Here is a 23573-nt window from a genome sequence, read left to right as displayed (position 1 = left end):
TCATTCCTTGAAGTGGAGGATTGTGCCGAATATTTTCTTACAGGCTAAGCCAAAAGGCCCAAGGCACTGTGCTCTGGCTGGTTGAACTGACCCCACTCTTGGCCTCTTCGCTTGCAACTTGGTCAAAGCCCCAGCTTCATACGTCCTGACGTACGTAGGTAGTTTCGTGCTCAAGCTGTGGAACGAATCACTGCAGAACGGTAGTTTTGCTTATTTCAGTCTTTCTCTGATATGGGACTTCCCGAACGCGCTGCTTATGATTGTTCAGGCGCTTTGGAGACGCATCGGTAATCCCGTATAGCCGGGCTCAGTTGTACCGGCTTATGGGATACGCCAGTCTACTTGTATCTAGTCAAATACAAAGTGCAGAGAAATAATGTACCAAAATCGCATCAATATTAGACGGCAGTCTGACATGATAAAATTCAAAGGATACCTCACCTTACTTTAAGGTGGAGTGGCGGGATGTGTCTGTCCGCTTATGTCATCTTCAAAATATCTCACCTCACCTCCCCTGGTGAGCGGACCATCATCTTCCTTCAGCACCACGGCCCGTCAACATCCGTCCCGCCATCATGAAATCATCTCAACGTAGATCCCAGCGCGCATCTGCCGCTTGCGACTTTTGCCGAAGGCGAAAGGTAGCAGTACATTCAACATGATGCGACTTATCTGCTGACCTTGTCTAGCTTGGTTGCGATAACGCGAAGCCAAAGTGCGAAAATTGCCAGGGTCGGGCCATTGAATGTACATATTCTCAGAGAACTGCTCAGGCTAGGTAAAATTGCAAAGAAGTCATGCAGGGCTGGTGCTAACATGCTTGAGCAGACCGTCTAATGCGCGCATACAGAAACTAGAGGAGGAAAATGCTCGCTTACGCGATCAGTTGTGTTCAAGGAGTCCAGAGTTGAGCAGCGTACATTCCGATACCCAGCAAGTAGGAAACCATCTGGATGAAACCCCGAATCCCACTGAATCTACAATTACGCTGAACATCATTAACGATCAGACTTATCAAGCAAAGGGGCAAGCTGCCTCTCCTTCTTACCACTTATCGATCGGGCAACCCGAGGGTGCCGCGTTTCATGGCCCTTCCAGCGGAGCTATACACATAGGGACTGCCAGAGACTCGTCTCGTATAACCAGCTCCGACGAGATTGCCAAGAACCAACTTTTGGCAGAGACAACTAGGCAACGTGAGTATATATCACTCGAGATTCAATTCTAGATGCTCATTCAAATCAGGTCAACTTGAAAAGGTCAACCTCAGAGCAGGAAAACTGGACTTTGGTGACATCAGCCCCAAAGTCGGTATGGATCTTCTTTCCAAGTTCTGGAACCGCCAGCACTACATTGGCTCTATCGTGTATCGACCAGCCTTTATGCGCGACATGGCATGCAACGGTCTTTACTACTCTGATCTCCTCCTCACGGCCATGCTCTTTGCTGGCTCTATGCATACAGTTGATGCAGCCGCTCTCCGAAACACTGGCAGGCTTAATTCCATTGGGCGTCCATATCGCATCAAGTTTGAACAGGCCTTGCACGCCTGTGGCTCTCGGGTGTTGTTCAAGAGTGAAATAACCACCATCCAGGCGCTGCTAGTCGTTTCGGATGCGCTATTCTCATGGTGTAATGAGAGGAGTCTCTCGTGGCATTACTTAGGTATCGCGATTAGTATGATAATCGATCTTGGTCTGCACATCGATGGCCCAGCTCGGAGATCTTCAAAGAAAGTATCTGTTGAGGATACGGAGATCGAGCGTCGTGTCTTCTGGGCAACATTCAGTAAGCATCCGAAGACCCGTAGATTTATGTCTAGCTGATCTTTCTAGTCTCGGACAAGGTCCAGTCTATCTACCAAGGCCGTCCAACTCGGTTACGCGAACATGACAACCGTGTACCGATCGTGTTTGTCGATGAATATGAAGAACTGGAGGATTTTCATACCCGAGGGTATTCTGCTCAACCGTCTCAGTTGGATTGTCCGACGTATAGTGTCTCCACGTTTGGGCAACTTTGCGGACTCAGCATTATCATGGATCGTATTCTTTGCGCTCTTTATGCGGAGAGAAGCGCCACAAAGACTGCTGATCAAATATGGCAGTCTGCACAATCGCTTCACCACGATCTGAAATCTTGGAAGGATGGATTGCCGGAGTGTCTGAGAGTTGATCTGAATGACCCTACTTCCTCCAACATCCTTCCCCACAATCTGTCACTGCTGTGCGTTTGTTGTTTGGCTCTGTTGTGCACGCACTAACTTGAGCAGATCATTGTTCAACTCCCTCATCATCTTGATCTATCGTCCTTTTCTTTCAGAAGGCCACCTGACATCCGCCTCTGCAACAGTCGCTCCTGAAGCCTTCTTCAACTGTGTCACAGCTGCGATAGAGATCCACCAGATCCTTCAAATTTACAAGCAGCACTTTTGTTTTCGTACAGCGCCCTACTTTATATCGTATGCCACGTACGTGAGTGCAACCATTCATGTGCGTATGGCGGCGCAGAAAAGTCCAGGATCACAAGCGCATGCGTGTCTCAGAAATTGCTTGGAGATTTTATCCGAACAGCAGACGTGGTGCCACGCCCCAAAGCGAACGATGAAGATTCTTCTTGGTATTATGAACCGCTTGGGAGTCAACGTCGGGGAGTTTGTGGCGATAGAACCGACAAGCTGTCAAGACGGTCACCTAGGACAGATTGATTTATCTGATCTATCTGAAATTGGTCCTGACATCATGTACCAAGAGCCCGACGTGTCAGTCACGCAGCAGCCAACGCCTGACACGGCAGTTGACTTCTCTAACCTGGAGGTTTCCGATTTTGACATTGATCGGATCATTCAAAGCTTTGTGTTCGAAGCCCCTTTGATGGCACAGGAGGACTTTGCACCGATGTCTCAGCCTGGCTTCAATCACTATGGCACCGGAGATGAGGCACTTACGAGTCGGGATATGATGGTGTTTGATGACTTGTTCGGGTTCGACTCTAGTACCTCTTAGGTCAGCAGTCTGAATATCGTAACCTGGTTAGGCATTGCCGACTCTATCTTGGCATCCAATTCAATTCAGATCAATCGGGAGCTATCAGCTGCTAGAATATCACGATTAGATCTCTCATGCCCGTCCGGTATCTGTACCAACTTCTATACGTCATGCCAATCGGACCGTTTATAGCAGAACGTTCATCCAAAACCTGGAATTATTCGGCCATAATCTCGAATAATGAATTTCAAACGATCATATCGAATGAGGCTCAAAAAGCTAGTGTCCTAGCGGCTCTTTCGCGGATTTTAGCCTCCGCTGAAGGTTGAACATCGGTGGAAAGCCGATGCAGCGGGCACTTGTCCGGTCCGAGATATCCGATCGAACCGCTTTAATTTACATCATTGCACCTGTAAGGCTGAACACTAGAATTTTCGGTGACAGTGTTATGGATCTTCTGTGATGCAATTGTCACGATAACCGAGGTCAGAAGCATGTTTGGAAATATATATAATACCATAGTTGCATTTTCTTGGAGAGATGTTTCATCCATCATCTTCCAAATACAAACACAGCAAGCAACCACTCGCATTAATCATGGCATCACCAAGCGCTGACGTTCTCGGTTACGAGAAATCTACTTTTGACGCTGGTCTTCACTTTGCTCGTCCTGCGTTTACTTTCCAAACCTCGCAGTGGGAGCCTTTGGCGAAAGAGACACTCTCGGCAACTTCTTGGGGCTACATCCACGGAAATTGTGGTAGTGGCTCAACATACAGGAACAACTTGACTGCTTTCTCTCGCTGGTCCATCGTTCCGAATCGCCTTGTGCCAAGTCACAGGGATGAGAATGGCAATGAGCAGTTCTCTGATACCTCTACCACAGTTCTTGGGCAAAAGCTTCCGTTCCCATTGGCAATTGCACCCATTGGGGTTCAAAAAGTCTTCAACCCTGAAGGTGAAGCTGCTACTGCTCGAGCCGCTGCATCTCTAGGAGTTCCCTATACACTAAGCACAGCTTCAAGCACTAGTATTGAAGATGTCGCAGCAGCGAATGGAAAGGATGCGCCTCGATGGTTCCAACTCTACTGGCCTAGCCGCGAACACGACGACATCACCATCTCAATGCTCAAGCGCGCCAAAGCATCCGGCTACACGGCTCTTTTCGTCACCCTTGACACTTACGTCCTGGGCTGGCGTCCGAGCGATTTGGACAACGGCTACAACCCTTTCATCCACCCAGACCACATCGGCGTCGAAATCGGTCTGACAGATCCTGTTTTCCAAAAGAAGTTCAGGGAGAAGCACGGCTATGATATCACTGATGCAGCTAGTGGAGTCTATCAAGCGGCTCAGGGCGGATCCGCTGGAGCTAGTCTCGGTGACGCGGCCAGAGAGTGGGCCAAGATCGTATTCCCCGGCCATTCCCATTCCTGGGAAGACATTGAATTTCTAAAGAAGCACTGGGACGGGCCCATTGTTCTCAAAGGAATACAGAGTGTTCACGATGCCAAGAAGTGTGTTGAGGCTGGTGTTCAGGGGATTGTGGTGAGCAACCACGGCGGTCGTCAACAAGATGGTGGAGCGAGCAGTTTGGGTATGCTTCCGCGAATTGTTGATGCTGTCGGTGATAAACTTGATATCTTCTTTGACAGTGGTATCAGGTGCGGTGCTGATATCATGAAGGCCGTTGCCCTGGGAGCGAAGTGTGTTCTTGTTGGAAGGCCCTATGCTTATGGGTTGGCGTTAGGTGGTGAGGATGGTGTGAGGCATGTTCTGAGAGCGTTGTGTGGTGATTTGACTATGAACATGCACTTGGCTGGACTGAGGGATATTAGTGAGGTAAACCGGGATATCTTGGTGAAGGAGAGTGATCTTGTGTAACGAGAGGTTTTATCAATTGTGGACGAGACATTAAATGTTTACGGTAAATCGGTTTATTCTAGATTTTGAATAGAAAGAGTACTTTTTATTTCTTACAGGCTGAAACTCAATCTATCTCCGCAATCTTAATCCATCCATAGGTCTATCAAGGTAGACTGATTTCATGCAGTATCTCATTCTACAGTATGGTGGACTAAGCTATCAACCTGATTCGTTTATTAATTTGTAAGAACATAGTCTTTCATGTCGAGAAAACGGTCCAAGTCTGTTTGCGCACAAGGCACAAAAGCGAGGGGATCCGATCCCAACACTGGCCTGTCGATTCTCGCTTTGCTGAAAATGTTCACTTTGAGGTCCTCTGCCCCATTGTTCTTCCTTTCCACAAGCCGCTTTCGCTCTTATTGTCATGCAAAAACATTACCTCCGTCAGTGAAGACTTGAATTTGTGTTCCGTGTCCTTTTCCAATTTTTCTTTGTTCCCTCTTTGCTTTCATGCATGAACAGATCTCGCATTTTTAACTACCACTGGCATGATCTGTAACTGTCCTTTCGTTCTGGCTTCACTTTGTTCAGACGATGTGACAAAGACCATATTCTCAAGGGCTTTTTCTTATAAAGGACAACTCGAGACCATACCGCCGTCTTAGATCAACAAGCTTCTCTAACATCCAGAATTGAGTCACCAACTTCTGACCCCTTCCGAATTCATATCATTGGCACTCTAACACCATACATTACCATGGCGTCTCACAGCCGAAACACCAGTGGAAGCAGCCACATTTCTCTGCTCCGTCTCCCTAGCCCCATTGAGCTAGACGAGGATCATACCTTCTCCAAAACATCTCTCTACCCCCTCGATCACACAGACTACGAGCCATGCCGTAAGCGAATCATCAACACTAGCTTTGGTGCTCGTCAGATCATCCGTTTCATCAATCATCTCGAAACCCATGATCCCGCCCAGCACGATGCCGCGGTTAAAAGGCTTATCGAGATTGGTGTAGATGTGGATGACCTAGTTCGTCTTTCTAAGCGCCTAGCTGAGGTTCCGTGGGAAGAGAGTTGGCCTTATAATTGGGAGAAGAAGGACGGCTTGGTGTTGGGATACATGAAGAGGAATTTGCCTCGCTGGATTGCGATTATGAAAAAGACAGAGGCTCGGGAGGCTGCTGAAGCTATGGGTGAGACTCTTGAAGACGATGATTCAGACGACTATATCACCGCTGATGAGATGGACGAGACACACGCTACCCAGAAGGATGAGGGTCGTCCAAGCGAAGGGGTGCAGGAGGTTGTGGATGTCGAAGAGACGAAAGGTTCTCCAGCTAAGGACGATGACATCTATAGTGAGTCGCGTCTTCCTAAAGGTTCCATGACTCTCAGGGAGTTGATTGCGTCCTATCGCAAGGCCCATGCGGAGCAGAAGCGAGCTGAACGGATGCAGAATCAGTAGAAGGAGATCGAAGTGTGATAAGAGAGAAATGGTAAGATTGTGATTTTATTCATTTAGTGTCTATGGTAGGTGTTTGGAGTAAAGATGTTGGCTTTTTGAGACTTGAATAAGCCTCAGAATATTCTATTATCTAGATTGCAATTGAAGGCTCCTCCGCGAGCTGTTTCCGTGCAGTATAAACGGAGTTGTCGACTTATCTCCGTACGAACGCCATAAAACGCCAAAAGATGCTGTAGTTGCACGTACTTTGGTCATGCAGGTAACCAAATGATTGGCTTGACTCGGAACTTTTGGAACGATCAGACATTTTGGGTGCATTCAAGTGTACTATTTTCAATATAGCGTCCTTTTGACAGACGTGTTGAATTGATCTGCATGCCGTCCGTTCCGGTGTCAGATTTGTCAAAATGGCCACGTAAAGTGAGGGCGTTGCTATCACATGATTGACTCAATCCTATCAATATATAAGCTAAGTGAGTTGTGCTTATTTACCGAATATTTGATCTTGATTCATACCCAGAATTCAGAGCCTCTTGGCTATAAATTTCATAGAAACATCTGCACTTCCCCCCACCACTCTCGAGTTCGTTATAATCATAAGCTCACAGCCACTAGTCTCAACTAGTCTTACTACTGTGCGCTCCATCGACAAAATGATCAGCAACGCCTCAGATCGAGTGACACCACGGCCTGGCGAGCTTCCAGATGCCAAACGGGACGCTCTAAGGGCCTTCGACGTTTTGAAAAAGGGCGGCGTCATAATCGCCCCAACCGATGTCGGATACGGCATGATGGCCGCAAGCACCGATGCAATCGAGCGTATCTTTATCGCCAAGAAGCGTAAAGCAGGGCATTCTATGGGTGTCATCGGAACATACAACCTTCTCACGCGACTATATGATGTTCCAGATGATAAATACACCATCGTTCGAACATTCACAGAAGAATTAGGATTGACGGTTGCGTTCATCGGAAAATTGAAAGAGTCGGCGACTGAGCTTATCCCAAATGTTGACCGGGTTGTCAAGAACGGTACTTTAGGTTTCGCCATCGGCGAAGGCCCTTTCTCACGGGAACTTGCGCGTCTAAACGATGAGAACGGTTTAGTAATGGTTGGCAGCAGTGCCAACCTGACGGATCAGGGGCAGAAATTTCGAGTGGAGGACATTGAGCCGGAGATTATTGAAGCAGCAGATTTGGTTGTTAATTACGGTCGGCAGAAGTGGCATCTGTATGGGAGGGCCGGGACTATCTTGGACTTGAATAATGAACGTGTCTTGAGAATCGGGGCAAACTATGAGAATATAAGGGAGAAGCTGATTGATTTGTTTGGATGGACTGTTTCTGAAGATCCGGACTATGATATGACCGGGAAGAAGACGGTTGGCTTCTCAATCAAGGCTAGTTCTGATAGCTGAAGCTTATAGCACAGAACAGTGATGGACAACGCCAGACAATTTCAAGCTCATAGGTTTCTATAAATAACAATAAATAGATGGCATATATCCAGACTCCATGCTCCTATCCCCCCGTTCATATTCGATGCTGTACCGTGCTGTCAGCTGGTAACTCATGCGTGAAATGCGTAGGCGACCCTCCCATTTCCCATGGTCCCTGCCTCGCAGCGTGATCACCCGGTGCTTCGACCGGTGCATATCCATATTTCGGTGCTTCTTCTGCCGTGATTGTCGATGGTTGAGCTTTGTTGCCCCGCCGTCTTCTCCAGAGTATGAATCCAGCGCCAGCAATGAGAAATGCTCCAGCGACAGCGCCTACCGCCACTCCGGCTGTTGCACCCGTGGACAGCCCAGACGATGGCTCGTTTGTTGACGAAGCAGTGGCCGCAGTTGTCTCCGTCTCACTTGCTTGGCCGGTCTTTGTCTTCGTATTTGGTTTGTTTGTTCGTGTACCCGTTGGCGCTGAAGTTGTCGCGGACGAGGGATCGGTGATGTTGAATGTATGACTCGCAAAAAGAGCCCCTGTGTCACCAGTCTTGAAAAGCCAGAGACTAAAAGAGTTTCCGTCCGCGGGGTCGATGCCTTGATATGATGCGATCCATATGTACTCCTTCGATTTGCTGTTTGCTGAAACACGGGTCAACCAACAGTTCATTACTGACTTTTAATAAACTTACATTGTAGGTTGTATCTCTTGCCAGTGCCGGTTTGCCACATCGTAAGATCAGTGAACTCCGCATCTGTCTCCCAAGTAATCTTGATCTCCTCCCCCAGCTTATAGTGGGGGTTATTTATGCTAGAGTCGCTCGGTGGCGGGTTCGTGAATGCAGCGGTCACCACATGATGAAAGGATAGAAATGCCAGTATGGCAAGTAATCGACGAGTCGCCATCTTTCACGTTACAAGGACGGAACTCTACTGTGCGGAAGAGAAAAGAGAGCGAAGAAAAGACGACACGCGACACAAAAGATTATTACATCTTATAGCTTACTTGTCGATCCTTCTACTGGTGGGCGGAATGGATGGATTACAGGGATCGACATCCTGCAAGTGTCCTTAATTAAGAAGCGGGAATGAGCCTCGCCATTCATCTAGTCTCCGCTAGTAAGTGGCTTGGTGTGTCAGACAGATATTGGCCCCCGTTGTCAACAGGCTGTGTAGACGAGACTTGTTGCTGATTAAACCATCCTCAAATGAAGGTTGTATAAATTTACAGCATGCGGGGATCTTTAAGATACAAACCTTTCGGTGGTTATAGCGAAAAACTCTTAAAGCATCCTTCACGCAGTTTCTGAAATCAAGATCTTCACCAGTAGACAACAAGTCGCCAACATGGACCATCCCTGGAAAGACGGTAGTGAGGTAATCACTAAATGGCCCAGTAGAATGAGAAGCCCGCCTCCTTCAGTGTCTCAGCCCCCAGGTTTCAAGACACTAGGATCGACAACCCTATCACAGATGTTTCATCTCACTCAGCTCACATTACCAAGCGTTATCAAGATTTGAATGTTTGTCCTGCTGTAACCTCTTGACCTTCTGTAGACGGGGGTAATCGAACATTTGATAGCATTAGCAACGCTCAAACAAGCGTCGAGTCTCTCACTTTTCCTCTCGTGACATCTCGCATTCATGTCTCACTGGTTATCACTAATGCAGGCGAAGTTGGGGCATCTGACTTAGCTCTAGTGTGATTGGTTCGCGTCATCCCTGTTGCGATCCTTCTCGGTCCCGAGACCTGGAAACACTGGTATTTGGCCAAGGACGCTGCACCTACTATCAAATACGACAGGCTTCATGGCATTTAAATTTCTATCTCATTTCCTAACACAGCAGAATGCTTTAGGATCTTATTCAAAATAGTTTATGTGCCCGGAGATGAGTGAAGTTACATGATTCTGGTTGTTCAGAGCCTCCAGCTGTTGAAACGATCGACTTTAGCTAGCCGTATTTGGTTAGATTCATTTGCATCGCCTGTTGTGAGTTATTTCCGGAACAAACACAGCCTCTCTCGGACTCTCATTATTGCTGCGGATCTTTGACTGGTGGCATCCTTTACCTAGCCACTACTATCTCTTTGTCTATATCCTTAGTCTACTATTATCTTAGGTGACAAGCTTTGCATGTCTAACCCAAAGCCCTCACATTCTTCCCTGTCAAGGCCAGGCCTTTCTCTTAGTGAATACCCTAAACACCAGAGGATTCCTCGATGTGTCTTGACTAGGGTTTGTACAACCTTTTTGATAGTTAAAGTTGCTACAACATTGCTGAGGGATTCAAAATTAGAACCACTACATACTGTCCAACACTGTGGTACTACATGATGCGCTTCATCAGGCAGAAGGTTTCTCAATGCAGGCATAGCAGAAAGCATGCATGCTAGAAGAAACAGTGTAGCATGCCATGAACTGTCTTTATGTGAGGATGGCTGAGAAGACCAAGGCTCAAACCCGTTGAGTATTTTTTTTTCGAGAGCCTTGCTCCCTTCCTCTGTGGCTCTGGGGAACTAGCCGAGTGTTAAAGATACGACGTCTGGGGACATCGATCATCCAGAAATTCATAGCTGGCTTGAACTTCTACAGAGCAGTCCAGAGACCAGACACAGCAGTATTAACAGCTGAAGCTGCTAAATATGAAAACAGGGTTCTTTTCATCATTTACCATTGAGGCAGTTAGTCTGACAAACATGGAGCGAGGCATTGATTGCTTGGCTTCGTTGGCTCTCGAGACCTGTAGACTCAACGAACCGCAAACTGAATGACGCAACTTGATCACAGCGGAGGCATCGGACCTCAAGCATAGAGTGTTCAATACTTCTGATTATCATTGGCCATTAATTCGGTAATCTATAGCATAAGCACGGGAGACTCGTCCGTTCCGAGTATCCGAAAAAGCCGGGCCATAAAATCGACGGACCCTCTTCTTCTCCGATATCCGTCAACAAGCTACCTTACGTGGCAATTGGCTCAGGGCGGAGATAAGATACGAGCCGCTGAATAAACAGGACGTTCACAAGTTTGCGTGTAACGGAGCAGAGTCAAAACTCAAGAGCCTGCGATAGGAAATACAGTACAATTCTTTAATCGAGCTGTATAAAGCACAAGATCTTTATCCAAACCTGGAGTCACAACTGATGATGTCAGTCTCAAGCTCCGATTGGCCCCGAGCTCATGCGTAAGCCCGCCTAAACTCCGCGGATATGGTGGGGACAGGAAGCTTAGGAGGCTTAGCTTACCTGCATAAGCAGAAGCTATCTATGAGGTGGAACTGAATTTTTGATCTCAGCATTACGAGTGGTTTTTTCTCTCACTCAACCTCAAAAACCTCTCACTTCCTGTCCTGAAGCTTCATTCTTACGGACTATCTTCAATCTGCATGTTATCATCACAAAATCTAAAGCGGATGGTCCCGTCTCGTCTGTCAGCATCTGGGTAAACGCCACAAAGAGGGGCTCAAGATCCCTCATTCAGCCTAAGACGTCAGCATTCGAGGCTCAGCATCAATTCGCACGTATATCACCAGAATAGCCTCCCATCGCAATCTCACCTAGTCAATTAGACTCTGCGCATTAAGCACAATGAGTCGTTTAGCGGGTTGGTTCCGATCTGGAACCGCGACGCCCGCCACTGAGGCCAACAGCGATGCCGGTTCAATCACCACCAAGGATACCATGGCCCGAGAGATGGAAGACATTGACGACGCCATGGCATCGTGCGGCCTCATCATGAACGACGATATCGACGGAGCATGGGAGAAGCTGCAGACAGGAGACTCGTCCTTTCACCAGCTAGGTCTGGCAGTCACCATCTTCATGCGCTCCGTGCTGGGCTTTGAAAAAGCCGTCATGACCGAAACTACCACCAAGCTCGATGAGTGTGAAGCCAAGGCCTGGGCGGATTACAAAAAGGCTCAGAAGCATGGCAAGGCTCGTGCGGGGAGTAAATTGTATCCTCCCGGTACAGAATTCGAGCTCGTTCGTGCGGAGACGCAGCTCATGGGCGCTGTAGTGGGTGTTTTGCATGAGAGTCTCATCGACGCGATGAAGAGTTTTCTTAAGCTTCGCAAGGCGTTCATGACGCTTGATGCAATTATTGAGGCGGAGGCGAAAACACTCAAGGATATGCCTCAGTCAACTTCAGAGGCATCGCTGTCCGCTAAGCCTGTTACCGAATTGAATAAGAGTATGGAGAAGCTTGACATTGAATCAGCTTCTGGAACACAGACTCCTGCAAACGGAGACTCTTCAAGCTCGTCAACCACTGAAGATGAAAAGATTGATGAAGGTGCACCTCTGCGTGAGGCTCGATCGAAGCCTACCGAGTCCGACTCTGTTCTGCTTGAAAATCCTCTCGACATCTTTGTCCACTCCGGGGCCAACATGTGTTTTGGTATGATCCTTCTCATGTTGACCCTCGTTCCTCCCGCTTTCACTCGTCTTCTTTCCGTCGTCGGGTTCCGTGGTGATCGTGAGCGTGGCGTTCGTATGCTCTGGCGCTCCACTGCTTACGCCAACGTCAACGGTGCCATTGCCGGTCTTGTCCTGCTATCTTACTACAACGCTCTCCTCGGCGCAGTCGACATTCTCCCCGATGCAAAAGATTTTGACGAGGGCGCTGAAATCGTCGGGCCTCCACGAGAAAAATGCGAGAAGCTCCTCGCATCGATGCGCTCTCGATACCCCGACTCGCGACTCTGGCTCATTGAAGAGGCGCGCCTACACAGCAATGAGCGTGACCTCCCCAAAGCCGTTGAAGTCCTCACCACCGGCGGCGAGTCCAAGATGAAGCAGGTCACCGCACTCAATAACTTTGAGCTCTCGCTCAATTCAATGGCCATTCAAGACTGGCCTCTTATGCGCGACTCCTTCATGCGATGCCTCGAGCTTAACGACTGGAGTCACGCACTGTACTACTACATGGCAGGCATCGCATCCGTCGAACTCTACCGCGACGCCGTTGCCGCGGGAGACAAGGATGAGGCGCGCCGCCAAAAAGTCAAAGCGGAAGAATACCTGCGTAAGGCGCCAGGTGTAGCGGGTAAGAAGCGCTTCATGGCGCGCCAGTTGCCGTTCGAAGTGTTTGTCCAGCGCAAGATACAGAAGTGGGAGGACCGCGCTAAGAGCTTTGGCGTCGATCTCGCTGATGCGATTGGGCCCAGTCCCGCGTTGGAAATGAGTTACATGTGGAACACCATCAAGCGCATGGGGCCCGCTGAGCTAGAGAAAGCAGCTGGGGGAATCAGTTGGGACAGATGTACTGCTAAGACGGAGGTCGTCGATAAGATCAAGGCTGAGGTTGATGAGATGGGAGCCTGGGCGCTCATCAGCGCCTCGTTATTCCGCAATCAGAAACAGTTCGTCGAAGCGAGGGAATTGTTAGAGACGCATGTCTTTAAGTTTGACCGGTAAGTTCAAGTTTCACATTTCACATTGCACCGTCTAACAAGGTCAGTCTCGCATTTAAGGGCCCGACCAAGGATGACTACGTCCTCGCCGCAGCAGTGTACGAAAAAGGCGCCATCGCATGGTCAGAGTGCTGCAATCCTCCCGAGGGTACACCGGATGAGATCGCGGCGTACAGACGAGAAAAGTACGACGAGTGTGTGAAGCAAATGGATGTCGCCAAGGTATGGGAGACCTTTGTGCTGGACACCAGAATTGGCATGAGAGTACAGAGCGGCATTGAGACGCTCAGCTGGTTTGCCAAAAAGATGGGATATAAATAGATGGAACAAGCAATGGGACGGATGGGAGTTTGTACACTTAGATGGCTGCACGTTATTTGCTGGAAAACGACTTTAATGTCAATCGGAAGAATGGCTCATTCAATTGCCCGCGCGTTTTGCTCTCAATCGCGAACTCCTCCTCTTACCGTCATCGTCCCCATTCGTTAAATTGTCAATCCCTCCCTGAAGAGCACTCACACCGCTATTCAACTTGTTCGCCGACCTCTCTTTGACGTTATGTTTGTCCGCCTCAGCCCTCACATCATCGAGTACATCCCTCCCCTTTCCCGTATCATTCGCCCAGTCCAGAACTCCCCAGGCACCGAAATTGCAATCGCCTCCGCTCGCGTAATGAATTGCTCTGCGACGCGTCATGCCACCCATGATAATGCCAGGGACGACAGTGTACCCTGACGTGGTGATTGTCTCTTCAACCGTGCAGAGCGCAAGGAAGAGGAAGTACGTTACCATGTGAGGGCGCAGGGCGATGGCGGGTAGGTACATAGGGAAGAAATGATGCAGAAGAAAGGGGACGGGGTGATCTGCAAATACGAGAAGACTGTACGGCGCTGCTGATCGTGCGTGACTGAAGCGTCTGTGAAGCTTGCCAATGGCGCCGCTGGAGTGAAGAAGATTGCGATGAATGTAATAAGTCAACACCTCGCGCCCCGTCATCATAAGCACAATATGTTTCGCCAGCTGCCATGGCAGAGGCAGCAACGCCGTCGGATTAAAATCATTCTCACCAACGAGATATCTAAACGCCAAATGCGACGCGCCCTCCAGCAACGTCACGCACAAGAGGTTCACCAGCACGAGACCCAGCTGTCGCGTAAGCAAGCGCGCATCCCGCGGGGCAAGCGAAGCACGGCCGCCAAATTTGATCGACTCGGCGATGCTTGGCACGCCTGTATCAAAGAGTAATGACACAAGCGACGGGAAGAGAAATAGTATTATGCGCATTGCGAGGGAGCCGATGAGGCGCACGCGGAAGGGCGTGTGGGTTAGGACGAAGGTCGTCCACTGGACGTAGAAGAAGAAGATGTTGAAGGATGTGGACCATGATGCTGAGGCGGGGGAGAGGAGGTAGGATAGTATTGGGAGGGAGAGAAGAACGTCCATTGTTAGTGAGATGGGTATTAAGTTGTGGCGCAGATGTAGAGTTTTAGATTGGAAATGCCACGAGATATGTTGCTTAATTTTTGGGGGTTTATTTTAGTGAACGGGCGAGGATTGTTTCATTGGCATGACGTCGCGTTGGTTTTTATCCTGGAAACTGGGGAGATTTGGGATGATAATCTGGGGCTGGGGAATGACGTCGATGTGGCTAATGTGCAGCCAGCCACAAATCTGATTGATGAAGTCTCATGCAGGCAATGAAGAGAACAGCCTAAAATGAAGCGATCTCGATGTCATCTCCAACTGGCATCGTCTGACAATATCGGGGGATCTCAATTTTAGACCGGTCGAACCTGTAAACTTGGAGCAACGGCAATTGAGACGATGCTCGATGGACTCGATGCAGGTACCGTACCAACAGATGCAAGGGAGACAAATAAGCACCAGGGCCAGAAAATAATGGCCATGGTTCCATGCTTGGCAATAACAACAAACCAATATCAACAAATAATCTCTCCGTCTCTTTTCCCGGTAATTATACAGTCAATTATACTCCGTGATATGTCACTCAGCGCAGCCTAGCACATTGGATGAAATTGGTCTACTCTAACCCAGACAGCTCCAGTCTAAAACGAACATCCGCTGTGGAGCAGTGGAGTTTCCAGTTAATTGACCCGTCCGTCTGTCGCAGATCACAGAACCTCCAGCCAAGTATGTATTCACCAAGACTTCTAGATTTTCCTTCTAGCTTTTGCTAACAGGTTAAAGTTTAAAGGTGAAACTGGCGTTCTAGATGGAGTCATTGGAATGGTGACGAGATGGAATGCTAGATTCATCGTTGGTTTGGTGCAGGGTCTAGGCTAACGGGAATGGAATAAGCTCCAGGGGAAGAACTTAACTTTCAGGGGTCCAGAGAGTGGACTCAGGGGTGCATTGTCACAGAGGATGGGTGCGCGAGAGAGGCACAGTGATAAACAAAACAGAATGAGATCTGTAACTAAGTGTTTCTGTCTTGTTTTTCTTGGTCTGGGGATTTGTCACTCTTGGTCATGCGCACTTCCCGTCGGGACGCAAACTCCCGAGTTGGCGATAGCGTCCGTGGCACGTAGAGTGAGGTAAGGTAACCTTCAGCCCCTTGAGGCGTGGTATGTTGAAACCATTCCTCCCCCAGAATCTCGACTTGTCCTTTTCCCATTTCATTCATCTATTCTCGACTGTAGTAGAGTCTAAAAACATGAACAAATTCAGCTGCAATATGAGTCTTGGGCTCTAAGGCTGATTGATTGGCCCACGCTCCTTGTCTTAGCCTCTTGTATTTCCCCCCTAGCTTAGCCTTGCCCCCTCTCCCATTTTGTCTTTTCGCTTCTCCTCGTCAACCAACTTCCATTTGCGCGACCACCAAACTATTACCTAGCCCAACCAACCTATCCTTGACGCTGTTGATCTGTCTCCTGTTGTTATCTTTTCTCTCGCTGGCTTCGTTTCCTTCTTTCTCCCTTCTCTGTCCTTCCACGCGACAAATCGGAAGATAAACCCACTTGGCTCAATCTAATATTCCTAGTACAGCCACCGCGATCCACCATCACCACTTCCACCGAACGAGCTAATATCCCCAGAGAGAGAATCCTCCCTCATCGTGACGCTTTTTTTTACTCATCCCTTATTCCAAGGGTGAGAAGCCGCGCCACCCTTTGTCTGCGCGAGACACTATCGTCGACCCGCGAGACACAGCATCGTGAACCGCCTCCCTCCCTTGACATCCACTTCTTTTTCGTGACTCGACCTAGAGTCCGTCGCCCTAGCCATGGATTTTGACTCGGCTGATATTCCCCCTATCCCTACGCGCGCCCATAATCACCACGCTCATTCTCGACGACGCTCTCTCCAAGGCCCCTCCTCCTCAAAGCGCAACTCTGGTCTTCCTCCCGCCAGCCCCGAAGTCATCTCCAACCTAATCACCAGCCTCAGCGTCATCTCGAGGCCTGCGACGAACCATTTCGAAGCATCGCCCACGAGCCTGTCACTACCCGCGAGTCCCGGGAACGGTAGCTTTGGTGTGGACTACGGAGCGTTTCATCAGCCTAGCCTCGACGATCTGAGACAAGACCCCGTGTCACTCGACGAACTCGCGGCGTTACCTCCTGTCATACGCACTTCGAAACCCCCCAGCGGCTATTCACCTTTGACAGCAACAAAAAGCCCTAGAAGTCCGAGAAGTCCAAGCCGCGAAGGTTCCGGTGGCCTGCGATCCTTTATCCGAAATAGTACATCACGACCGTCGTCAAAAGGATCTTCAGCTGCGTCCAAGAACGATGATGCCCAGAGTATAGGGAACCTTTCGATCGAACGTCGCGGTGCCTCGACCCCCGAACTGAACCACAAGCAATCACACGATAGCTGGGGTAGGAAAACAACAAGGGGTCAAAAGGGCCTTATGTACATGAGTTCCAAGGAGCGTCTGCGGGAGAAGGAAGCCGAGAGGAAGCGGGTTTCGGGTGGAGTCTCGGCTTCATCTTCTGGTGCTCTTCCTGGCGAAAGTGTTCACAGCGGTGGGCGTAGTGATCCATTCTTTGCTGAGACTGCGATCCGTGAAGAGTCACATTACGAGCTACCAATTGAACGCCCGATGGATGCACCTTGTGCTATCCCCGCGCGGAATTCGAGTCTTGCAAAGACGGGTCCGCAGAAGAGATCGAGCGCGAGGAGGTCAAGACGGGAGGACGGTACGACGAATGATGTGATTCCAGAAGGCGAGGAGCACAGAACTCGAGATCGGGAGTCAAGTCGAAGGAACCAGAGTCATTCTGGCCATGTTCAGTCCAGATCATCCACACGATCACCAGTTTATGGTCTCAAGGACGCATCTCCGTCAAAGAGCACCAGCGTGGCGGGCAGAAGTTTCCTCGATGTTAATGACGGCTTCAGCGACGAAGAAGATGAGGGCGCGCCATTTCCTGCTGTGGCTCAAGGTCGAAAGCGGGATCAGAGTAATGACCGCAATGATCGGAGACGATCCGGACGACAGAGCCCAGCACCAAATGAGGCCATCAAAATTAAGCGCAGCAGTTCCCGCCTGAAGCGTTTGTCTGCACCACTGAATCACAAAGTCGACGAACGAGCCCGCGATTCACCCAGTCCCCAACCAGTGCAGAACCATGCTCCGGCTGGTTACGAGCGTCCTCAATCCGCCGACTCTGTCGACGATGCTGTCGAGTCTTATTTATGTTCACCACGTTTATCGCAGAAGATTCGACATCCTCAAACGGGCCGCGTCATATCCTTCTCAGAAGTCGGTGACTCTGAAGGTTCTGCAGTCTTTTGCTGCGTTGGGATGGGATTGACGAGATACATCACCGCCTTTTATGATGAGCTGGCACTGACGTTGAAGCTGCGGCTTATTACCCCGGATCGACCGGGTGTTGGCGATAGCGAGCCTTATTCTGATGGCACTGCTACGCCGCTGAGTTGGCCAGGTAAATTAAGTTCCTTCAATTGAGAAGTACGCGCTAACTGTTGCAGATGATGTTTATGCTATTTGCCAGACCCTCAAGATCACCAAGTTCTCCATCCTTGCTCACTCCGCCGGCGCCATTTATGCACTTGCTACAGCCCTTCGAATGCCCCAACATATCCGCGGTCGAATACACCTCCTCGCGCCCTGGATCCCTCCATCCCAAATGAACGTCTTCGGTACCTCACAAACTCTCCCACCAACCAACGCTATCCCTACTTCTCAACGAATTCTCAGAGCCTTGCCGACGCCCATACTGAAAGCTGCAAACAGTAGCTTCATGACTGCGACGAGCAGTTCAATCACTAGTTCATTACCCAAAACACCACGGCGAGGAAAGCGCAAGAATAATGGCGGGCGAGACAGCACAGCTAGTTCGCGTAACGTTACGCCGAGCTTGGATAAAGAGAACGTGTATAACAAATCACCCGGTCACGGCGACGCAGAACTAGAACCTCCTAATGCCTCCGAGAACATGGACAGAATGAGCATTCCACAAGGCACAAGAGGCGACTCGGACATCATCGCAGCCGCAGCGGACGCCATGGCGGACAAGGAACGCCAGATGACCTACGATCTCCGATTAACCCACGCCATCTGGGAACTCGCCACAACAGGCGCAAACCCAGCCGTCGACCTCCTCGTCTGCCTCGAGCGCCGTCACACAATCGGCTTCCGCTACGTCGACATCACAAGACCCGTCGTCATCCACCATGGCAGCAGAGATACCCGCGTTCCCGTCGATAATGTAAAATGGCTCGGCAAGACGATGCGGCGCTGCGAAGTTCGTGTTCTCGAGGGTGAAGGCCATGGTCTCATGGCTAGCGCTAGTGTCATGGGCTCAGTGCTCATGGAGATGAGTAAAGAGTGGGAGGATTGGATGAAGGTCACTGGTGCAGATGGGAGGAAAGATCGCGAGAGGGGACGACGAGGGACGCTCGTGCGATAAGAGTGATATTTTGACATACTTGTCCGATACCCCAGAGAGACGGGCTTCATGCTTGGTTTGGTTGAGGGACCAAGGTTGGAGTATGACATCTCGTTTGTTTCTTATATAACATTAATCTCGAGGACTGCCATGTCCCATGTAATGTCTTTTACATATCAACGCTTAATGATAGCTTCGCTCAATGATACCTCGACGCTTCTGCTTTAATTAAATTAAATTATCCCTCCGCAAGCATCCTCGTCCAATCAAACTTGCGCCATCCCTTCTTGAAGCCCTCCACTCTAGGATCGCCCCTCATCCACCGCCCTTGCTTCTTCATAACATGCGGCTCTGCATCAACAATGCCCCCCAGGACTTCACGCGCGAAAAGATCGCCCTTTGGCCAGCGACCCACATCTTCAACTACATGGCCCAATCCGCCATCTAGCGTAAACCACACGTGAAAATACGGCATCTCCTTCGCGATTGAGCGTCTGAATGCGGAACGGCCCATGCCGTCGCGCGCTTTTGCGCCTGTGTCGATGATTTTGCGATGCTGACTCCACTCCTCGTCGGATGACAGGAACGCCTCTTTGAAGTACGCAGGAGCCGTGGCGCCTTCTTCGTAGGGTATCGGGACAGCGACCATGGCTGCGTGCATGCGCCGATGGGGCTGCGCTGCGTTTTCGTAGAATACGACCTCGCGACCTTGTTCGTGATACATTCGTGTCAAGCTCTTCATGAAGTTGCGTATCTCCTCCCATTCATCGTCGTCGCACTCTAAGAGATTCGCGCGGTGTGCGAGAGGGACGATGACGGCGCCATCAGGTGAGATCTCGGGCTCGGTTGCGAGGGTGAGGAAAGCGCGTGTTCCGAGGGCGATGACGGGTGCGAGGGGCGGTTGGTTCTTGTCTTCGTGGTGGCACAGGGGACAATTGTCGAGAGCGCGCGACATTTTCTGGAACTCGGATACGGCCATGTTCTTGAGGTTGATGTCGGATTTGTGCAGGCGCTTGGCGAGCTTCTCGGCGTTTTCGTCCATGTAATCCAGATCGTTATCGAACTTGCCATCCTTTGCGATGCGTTCGGCTAGACGGAGGCCCTCGCCGCCAGCTTGGTTCTTCGTACGACGTTCCTCGCGGACCATGTCGTCAATTGTCATTTCTGTGTTCTCTTCGACGTTTCCGCGCTCGCGACCGCGTTTGTTGGTGATGGCTTTGGCTTCGTTACGCGTGCCGGCGAGCTGTCGATTGTCCATTACGCTGAGAACGACGGCTTCGGGGTTGGATTGGGCCGTAGCGAACATTGCTGCGGCTTTGTTGTATTCGTCTTCGAGCTGTGCGGCATTCGGGGCGCGGCGGAGTTTTGCTTTCATCATTTGCGCGCGGAGACGGTTGAGAGCAGATTGGTCCATCATGGGAGTTGATTGGGGACGCGTGTCGGGAATAATCGTTCCTTGTTCAGGCTCGGGAGGTGGTGAATCTTTGCGCTGGTTCTTGATCCTCTCACGATAGAGGTCGCCGGTTGGCTTGTCGTGGCCCTTGTAGTCTTTACCGTAGATCTTGCGTCGTTCCATCTCTTCCTTCTCTTCCCGCGCGTCATCGAAATATCGCAGGTCGCCGAAACGTTCCATAGCGACATCTTCAATTAGTCGGCCGCTTTCTTCAGCTGCTGTGTAGACAGCTTTGAGCTTTGTCATTCGCCATGAAGAGCCAGCATCGCCGAAGGTGTAGTTTACCGTTGGTTCGGCCGGAATGTCTAGTTCATCGATGGACTTGCCCTCATTGATGTCGTTAATGTGAGTGTTGATCTCGCGCTTGGACACGACACGCTTTGGCTCGGGTTTTGGAGGTGGTGACTTGTTCTTGTCGGGTCGGTGGATGTAGTCGACCTCGATAGAGGAGGGAGCTGTCATCCAAGAGTCTCGCTGGAGGGATTTCGATCGGTCGACTGGGTCTTGGCTTGCTGGCTTCTCTTCATCGGGAATGGGGAGATCTTCTTTCGGGTCTGTCGTCTTACGATGCCGGTCATCGCCGTGTCGTCGCGATCGGTGGCTATCTTGGTCGTCGCGCGAATGGCGCGAGCGCTTACTCCGGTGGCCATCATCTTCGTCGTCATTTCTCCGACGATGGCGATGTCTATGTCCGTCTCCATCTCTGTCTCTGTCTCTTTCGCGCTCCGAGTCGTGTCGGTGATGATGCCTGTGCTTGCGATGTCGCTTTTCATCGTGGTCGCGTTCTGCGCGCTCCCTCTCGGCCTTCTCAGCGGCCAGCGACTTTTCAAACTCGTCTAGACCGTCCATTTTGAAGGGAGGATACAGGGCCGTGGATAGAGCACAATTGGAGTGTTGATAGAGAAAGTATTGGTTGGATGGACTGAGCTGTTACGTCAGGAGCGAAAAGCTCAAAGTGGGGCCATCTAGAGCTCAGGCCATGACGAAAGCTTCAGGCGTAAGGCACCCTAGAGTGACTTCAGCCAGGAAATTCTTTTTATATGCGATACTGGCAGTTTATCTTCGGCAGAGCTATTAAAGGTTTAATGTGAGAGTTGATATTAATTATTTGTTTTTTTTTTCTCTTGTTTTTTCCTTTGAGATGCGGATTGCTCTGATCTACAATGACAACAACTCACAGGTTAATAGGGTGTAGCAAGCCGGTATCACGTATGAGAATCCATAAGGAGATAGTCAGCAAGACAACTGAGGTGAGTAAAAAGAAAACAAAAGGGTATTAATTAAAGTCACTAATTAGGTATGCACAGAAATATTGCTAAGCAAAATATATATGCCGTCATTTCACTGACGTAGGTACCTTCTGAACCAGCCATGACTTGTAGTGATCATCCAACGTCTCACTCAGAGGCCGGTACACTATCCCAAGTTCCTTAATCCCACGCTCATTGCCAACCGTAAACCGAACTCCAAGATTCGCCCGCATCCACTTCTGTGTCAGCCCAAACAGAGGCCCGACGACCCGAATCAGTATATTCGGTAGCGTGTGACGCGGAAGAGCCCAGCGGCGTTTCGCTTGAGGCCGTATCTGGTTTGAGATATCCACAAATCTCACCATCTCTCTATCACAGACGATGTATCGCCCCTGGGCAGTCTCCGTCTCTGCTGCCCTGATATGTGCTGTAGCTACCTCCCTCACGTCAACAGTGCAGAAACTCAGATCAGGCACGCCGAACCAAAGCTGTCCGCTGAATAGCTCGTCGAGCAAGAAAAGACTTCCAGAATCTGATCCTGCTGTGAGGGAGGGACCCAGAACGAGTCCGGGGCAGATGACTACCATGTCCCAGCGTGACTGGGCCTTCTGAATCTTCCAGGCTTCTTTCTCGGCGACGACTTTGGAATAGTGATATGGATTGTGGGTAACAGAACTTGATTCGTTGAAGTAGCTCTCAGCCAAGATGTTGTCCTTCATGCTCTTCACATCGATGTAGTCTCCGAAGATAGCGCCAACTGAAGCATGTTAATGACTGTAGGTTTGTACAGATTGGCTTCTTACTAGTAGATGTCAAAACCACCCGTTTGACACCTTCAGTGCTGTTCACGCTGTTCAAGACATTTCGCGTTCCTTGCAACGCAGGATCTACCATGTCCTTCTGTCCATCCTTGATCTTCTCAGCCATCAAAAACGGAGAAGCGACATGATGAACTACCGAACAATTTTTCATAGCAGGTTCAAACGAACCAGGCTTGAGAAGATCTGCTTCAAAGAGGTCTAGCTTTCCGGAGTATTTCTCTTGCAAACTTTGTAGCGGTTGAACTTTACGCGCATTGCTCAAGTCGCGTACGGTAGTGTGCACGTTATAGCCGGCTTGCAGGAGCTGATTGACGAGATGGATGGCGATAAAGCCACTGCCGCCGGTGACCATGTGCGTATCTGATGCCATGATTTCGAATTATGCGCTATAGATGTTAAACAGATATCATTTACAGGCTTGTCGCTGATGTGGACCGGTGAAGGTTTATAAACAGCTTCAGATTTGGCGATTCTCGGCTTCCGCGGGCGTCGGTGGATATGTCGGCATGCTTATCCTGAATCTACGTGTTATCGATGAGTTGACCAGGGACTATAAAGAACCTACCCCGCAACTTTAAAGTCGATCTGATGGTGACTTGAATGAAATTAACATCAAGACCGGTGCCCGCGGGCCGAAAGATAGTCGTTCCTTGGGTTCAAGTTGTAGATAATGGTTACTTCTGTGAGCCTTATGATCCTTGCTGCAGTTTTACTATAATGGAAGACTGGGTAGGCGCTCACGAAGGATGAACTTGTAAGCTGTAACAATGAGGGAGTGTTGCGCAAATCAACTACGTTTGATGCAAGAGTTGATCAAGGTCAATTCGCAAGATATCAGTCACAACCTTTGTCCAATGACATGCTCGGGGCTCTCAGTATGAACTCAACCCCATGACCTCAAATCCCTTTCTGCAGCCTCACTAAACTGCATCAGGCAATCCGACCTTATCACCCCATATCTCCTCCCAAGACCGCCAAGCTTTCAATCG

At 49.8% G+C, this 23573-nt stretch overlaps 10 protein-coding genes across 10 annotated transcripts; 6 read left to right on the top strand and 4 right to left on the bottom strand.

Annotated features, from left to right (window-relative positions):
• Positions 1-575: 575 nt before the first annotated feature.
• On the top strand, positions 576-3005 carry FPRO_13457 (uncharacterized protein; the record flags this gene model as incomplete). Its single annotated transcript, XM_031222912.1, has 6 exons — positions 576-641; positions 690-778; positions 829-1196; positions 1246-1788; positions 1836-2226; positions 2273-3005. The coding sequence occupies 6 exons, from the start codon at positions 576-578 to the stop codon at positions 3003-3005; spliced, it is 2190 nt and encodes a 729-aa protein (XP_031088323.1).
• A 579-nt stretch (positions 3006-3584) lies between these two features.
• FPRO_13456 (uncharacterized protein) lies at positions 3585-4871 on the top strand (the record flags this gene model as incomplete). The annotated part of the gene is made up of 1 exon (XM_031222911.1): positions 3585-4871. One exon carries the CDS (start codon positions 3585-3587, stop codon positions 4869-4871), a length of 1287 nt encoding a protein of 428 aa, XP_031088322.1.
• Positions 4872-5610: 739 nt separating this feature from the next.
• FPRO_13455 (uncharacterized protein) lies at positions 5611-6324 on the top strand (the record flags this gene model as incomplete). Its single annotated transcript, XM_031222910.1, has 1 exon — positions 5611-6324. The coding sequence occupies one exon, from the start codon at positions 5611-5613 to the stop codon at positions 6322-6324; it is 714 nt and encodes a 237-aa protein (XP_031088321.1).
• Positions 6325-6977: 653 nt separating this feature from the next.
• FPRO_13454 (uncharacterized protein) lies at positions 6978-7742 on the top strand (the record flags this gene model as incomplete). Its single annotated transcript, XM_031222909.1, has 1 exon — positions 6978-7742. One exon carries the CDS (start codon positions 6978-6980, stop codon positions 7740-7742), a length of 765 nt encoding a protein of 254 aa, XP_031088320.1.
• A 115-nt stretch (positions 7743-7857) lies between these two features.
• On the bottom strand, positions 7858-8672 carry FPRO_13453 (uncharacterized protein; the record flags this gene model as incomplete). Its single annotated transcript, XM_031222908.1, has 2 exons — positions 7858-8408; positions 8459-8672. The coding sequence occupies 2 exons, from the start codon at positions 8670-8672 to the stop codon at positions 7858-7860; spliced, it is 765 nt and encodes a 254-aa protein (XP_031088319.1).
• A 2683-nt stretch (positions 8673-11355) lies between these two features.
• Positions 11356-13502, top strand: FPRO_13452 (uncharacterized protein; the record flags this gene model as incomplete). Its single annotated transcript, XM_031222907.1, has 2 exons — positions 11356-13181; positions 13229-13502. 2 exons carry the CDS (start codon positions 11356-11358, stop codon positions 13500-13502), a joined length of 2100 nt encoding a protein of 699 aa, XP_031088318.1.
• Positions 13503-13601: 99 nt separating this feature from the next.
• On the bottom strand, positions 13602-14624 carry FPRO_13451 (uncharacterized protein; the record flags this gene model as incomplete). The annotated part of the gene is made up of 1 exon (XM_031222906.1): positions 13602-14624. One exon carries the CDS (start codon positions 14622-14624, stop codon positions 13602-13604), a length of 1023 nt encoding a protein of 340 aa, XP_031088317.1.
• A 1801-nt stretch (positions 14625-16425) lies between these two features.
• Positions 16426-19081, top strand: FPRO_13450 (uncharacterized protein; the record flags this gene model as incomplete). Its single annotated transcript, XM_031222905.1, has 2 exons — positions 16426-18094; positions 18141-19081. 2 exons carry the CDS (start codon positions 16426-16428, stop codon positions 19079-19081), a joined length of 2610 nt encoding a protein of 869 aa, XP_031088316.1.
• A 217-nt stretch (positions 19082-19298) lies between these two features.
• FPRO_13449 (putative cell cycle control protein cwf19) lies at positions 19299-21362 on the bottom strand (the record flags this gene model as incomplete). Its single annotated transcript, XM_031222901.1, has 1 exon — positions 19299-21362. The coding sequence occupies one exon, from the start codon at positions 21360-21362 to the stop codon at positions 19299-19301; it is 2064 nt and encodes a 687-aa protein (XP_031088315.1).
• A 487-nt stretch (positions 21363-21849) lies between these two features.
• On the bottom strand, positions 21850-22954 carry FPRO_13448 (uncharacterized protein; the record flags this gene model as incomplete). The annotated part of the gene is made up of 2 exons (XM_031222900.1): positions 21850-22520; positions 22567-22954. 2 exons carry the CDS (start codon positions 22952-22954, stop codon positions 21850-21852), a joined length of 1059 nt encoding a protein of 352 aa, XP_031088314.1.
• Between the last annotated feature and the right edge of the window lie 619 nt (positions 22955-23573).

Source organism: Fusarium proliferatum (genome assembly GCF_900067095.1).
Source record: "Fusarium proliferatum ET1 genome assembly, contig: FPRO_scaffold012, whole genome shotgun sequence".
Lineage (NCBI taxonomy): Eukaryota > Fungi > Ascomycota > Sordariomycetes > Hypocreales > Nectriaceae > Fusarium > Fusarium proliferatum.
This window is presented reverse-complemented; position numbering and strand designations above follow the sequence as displayed.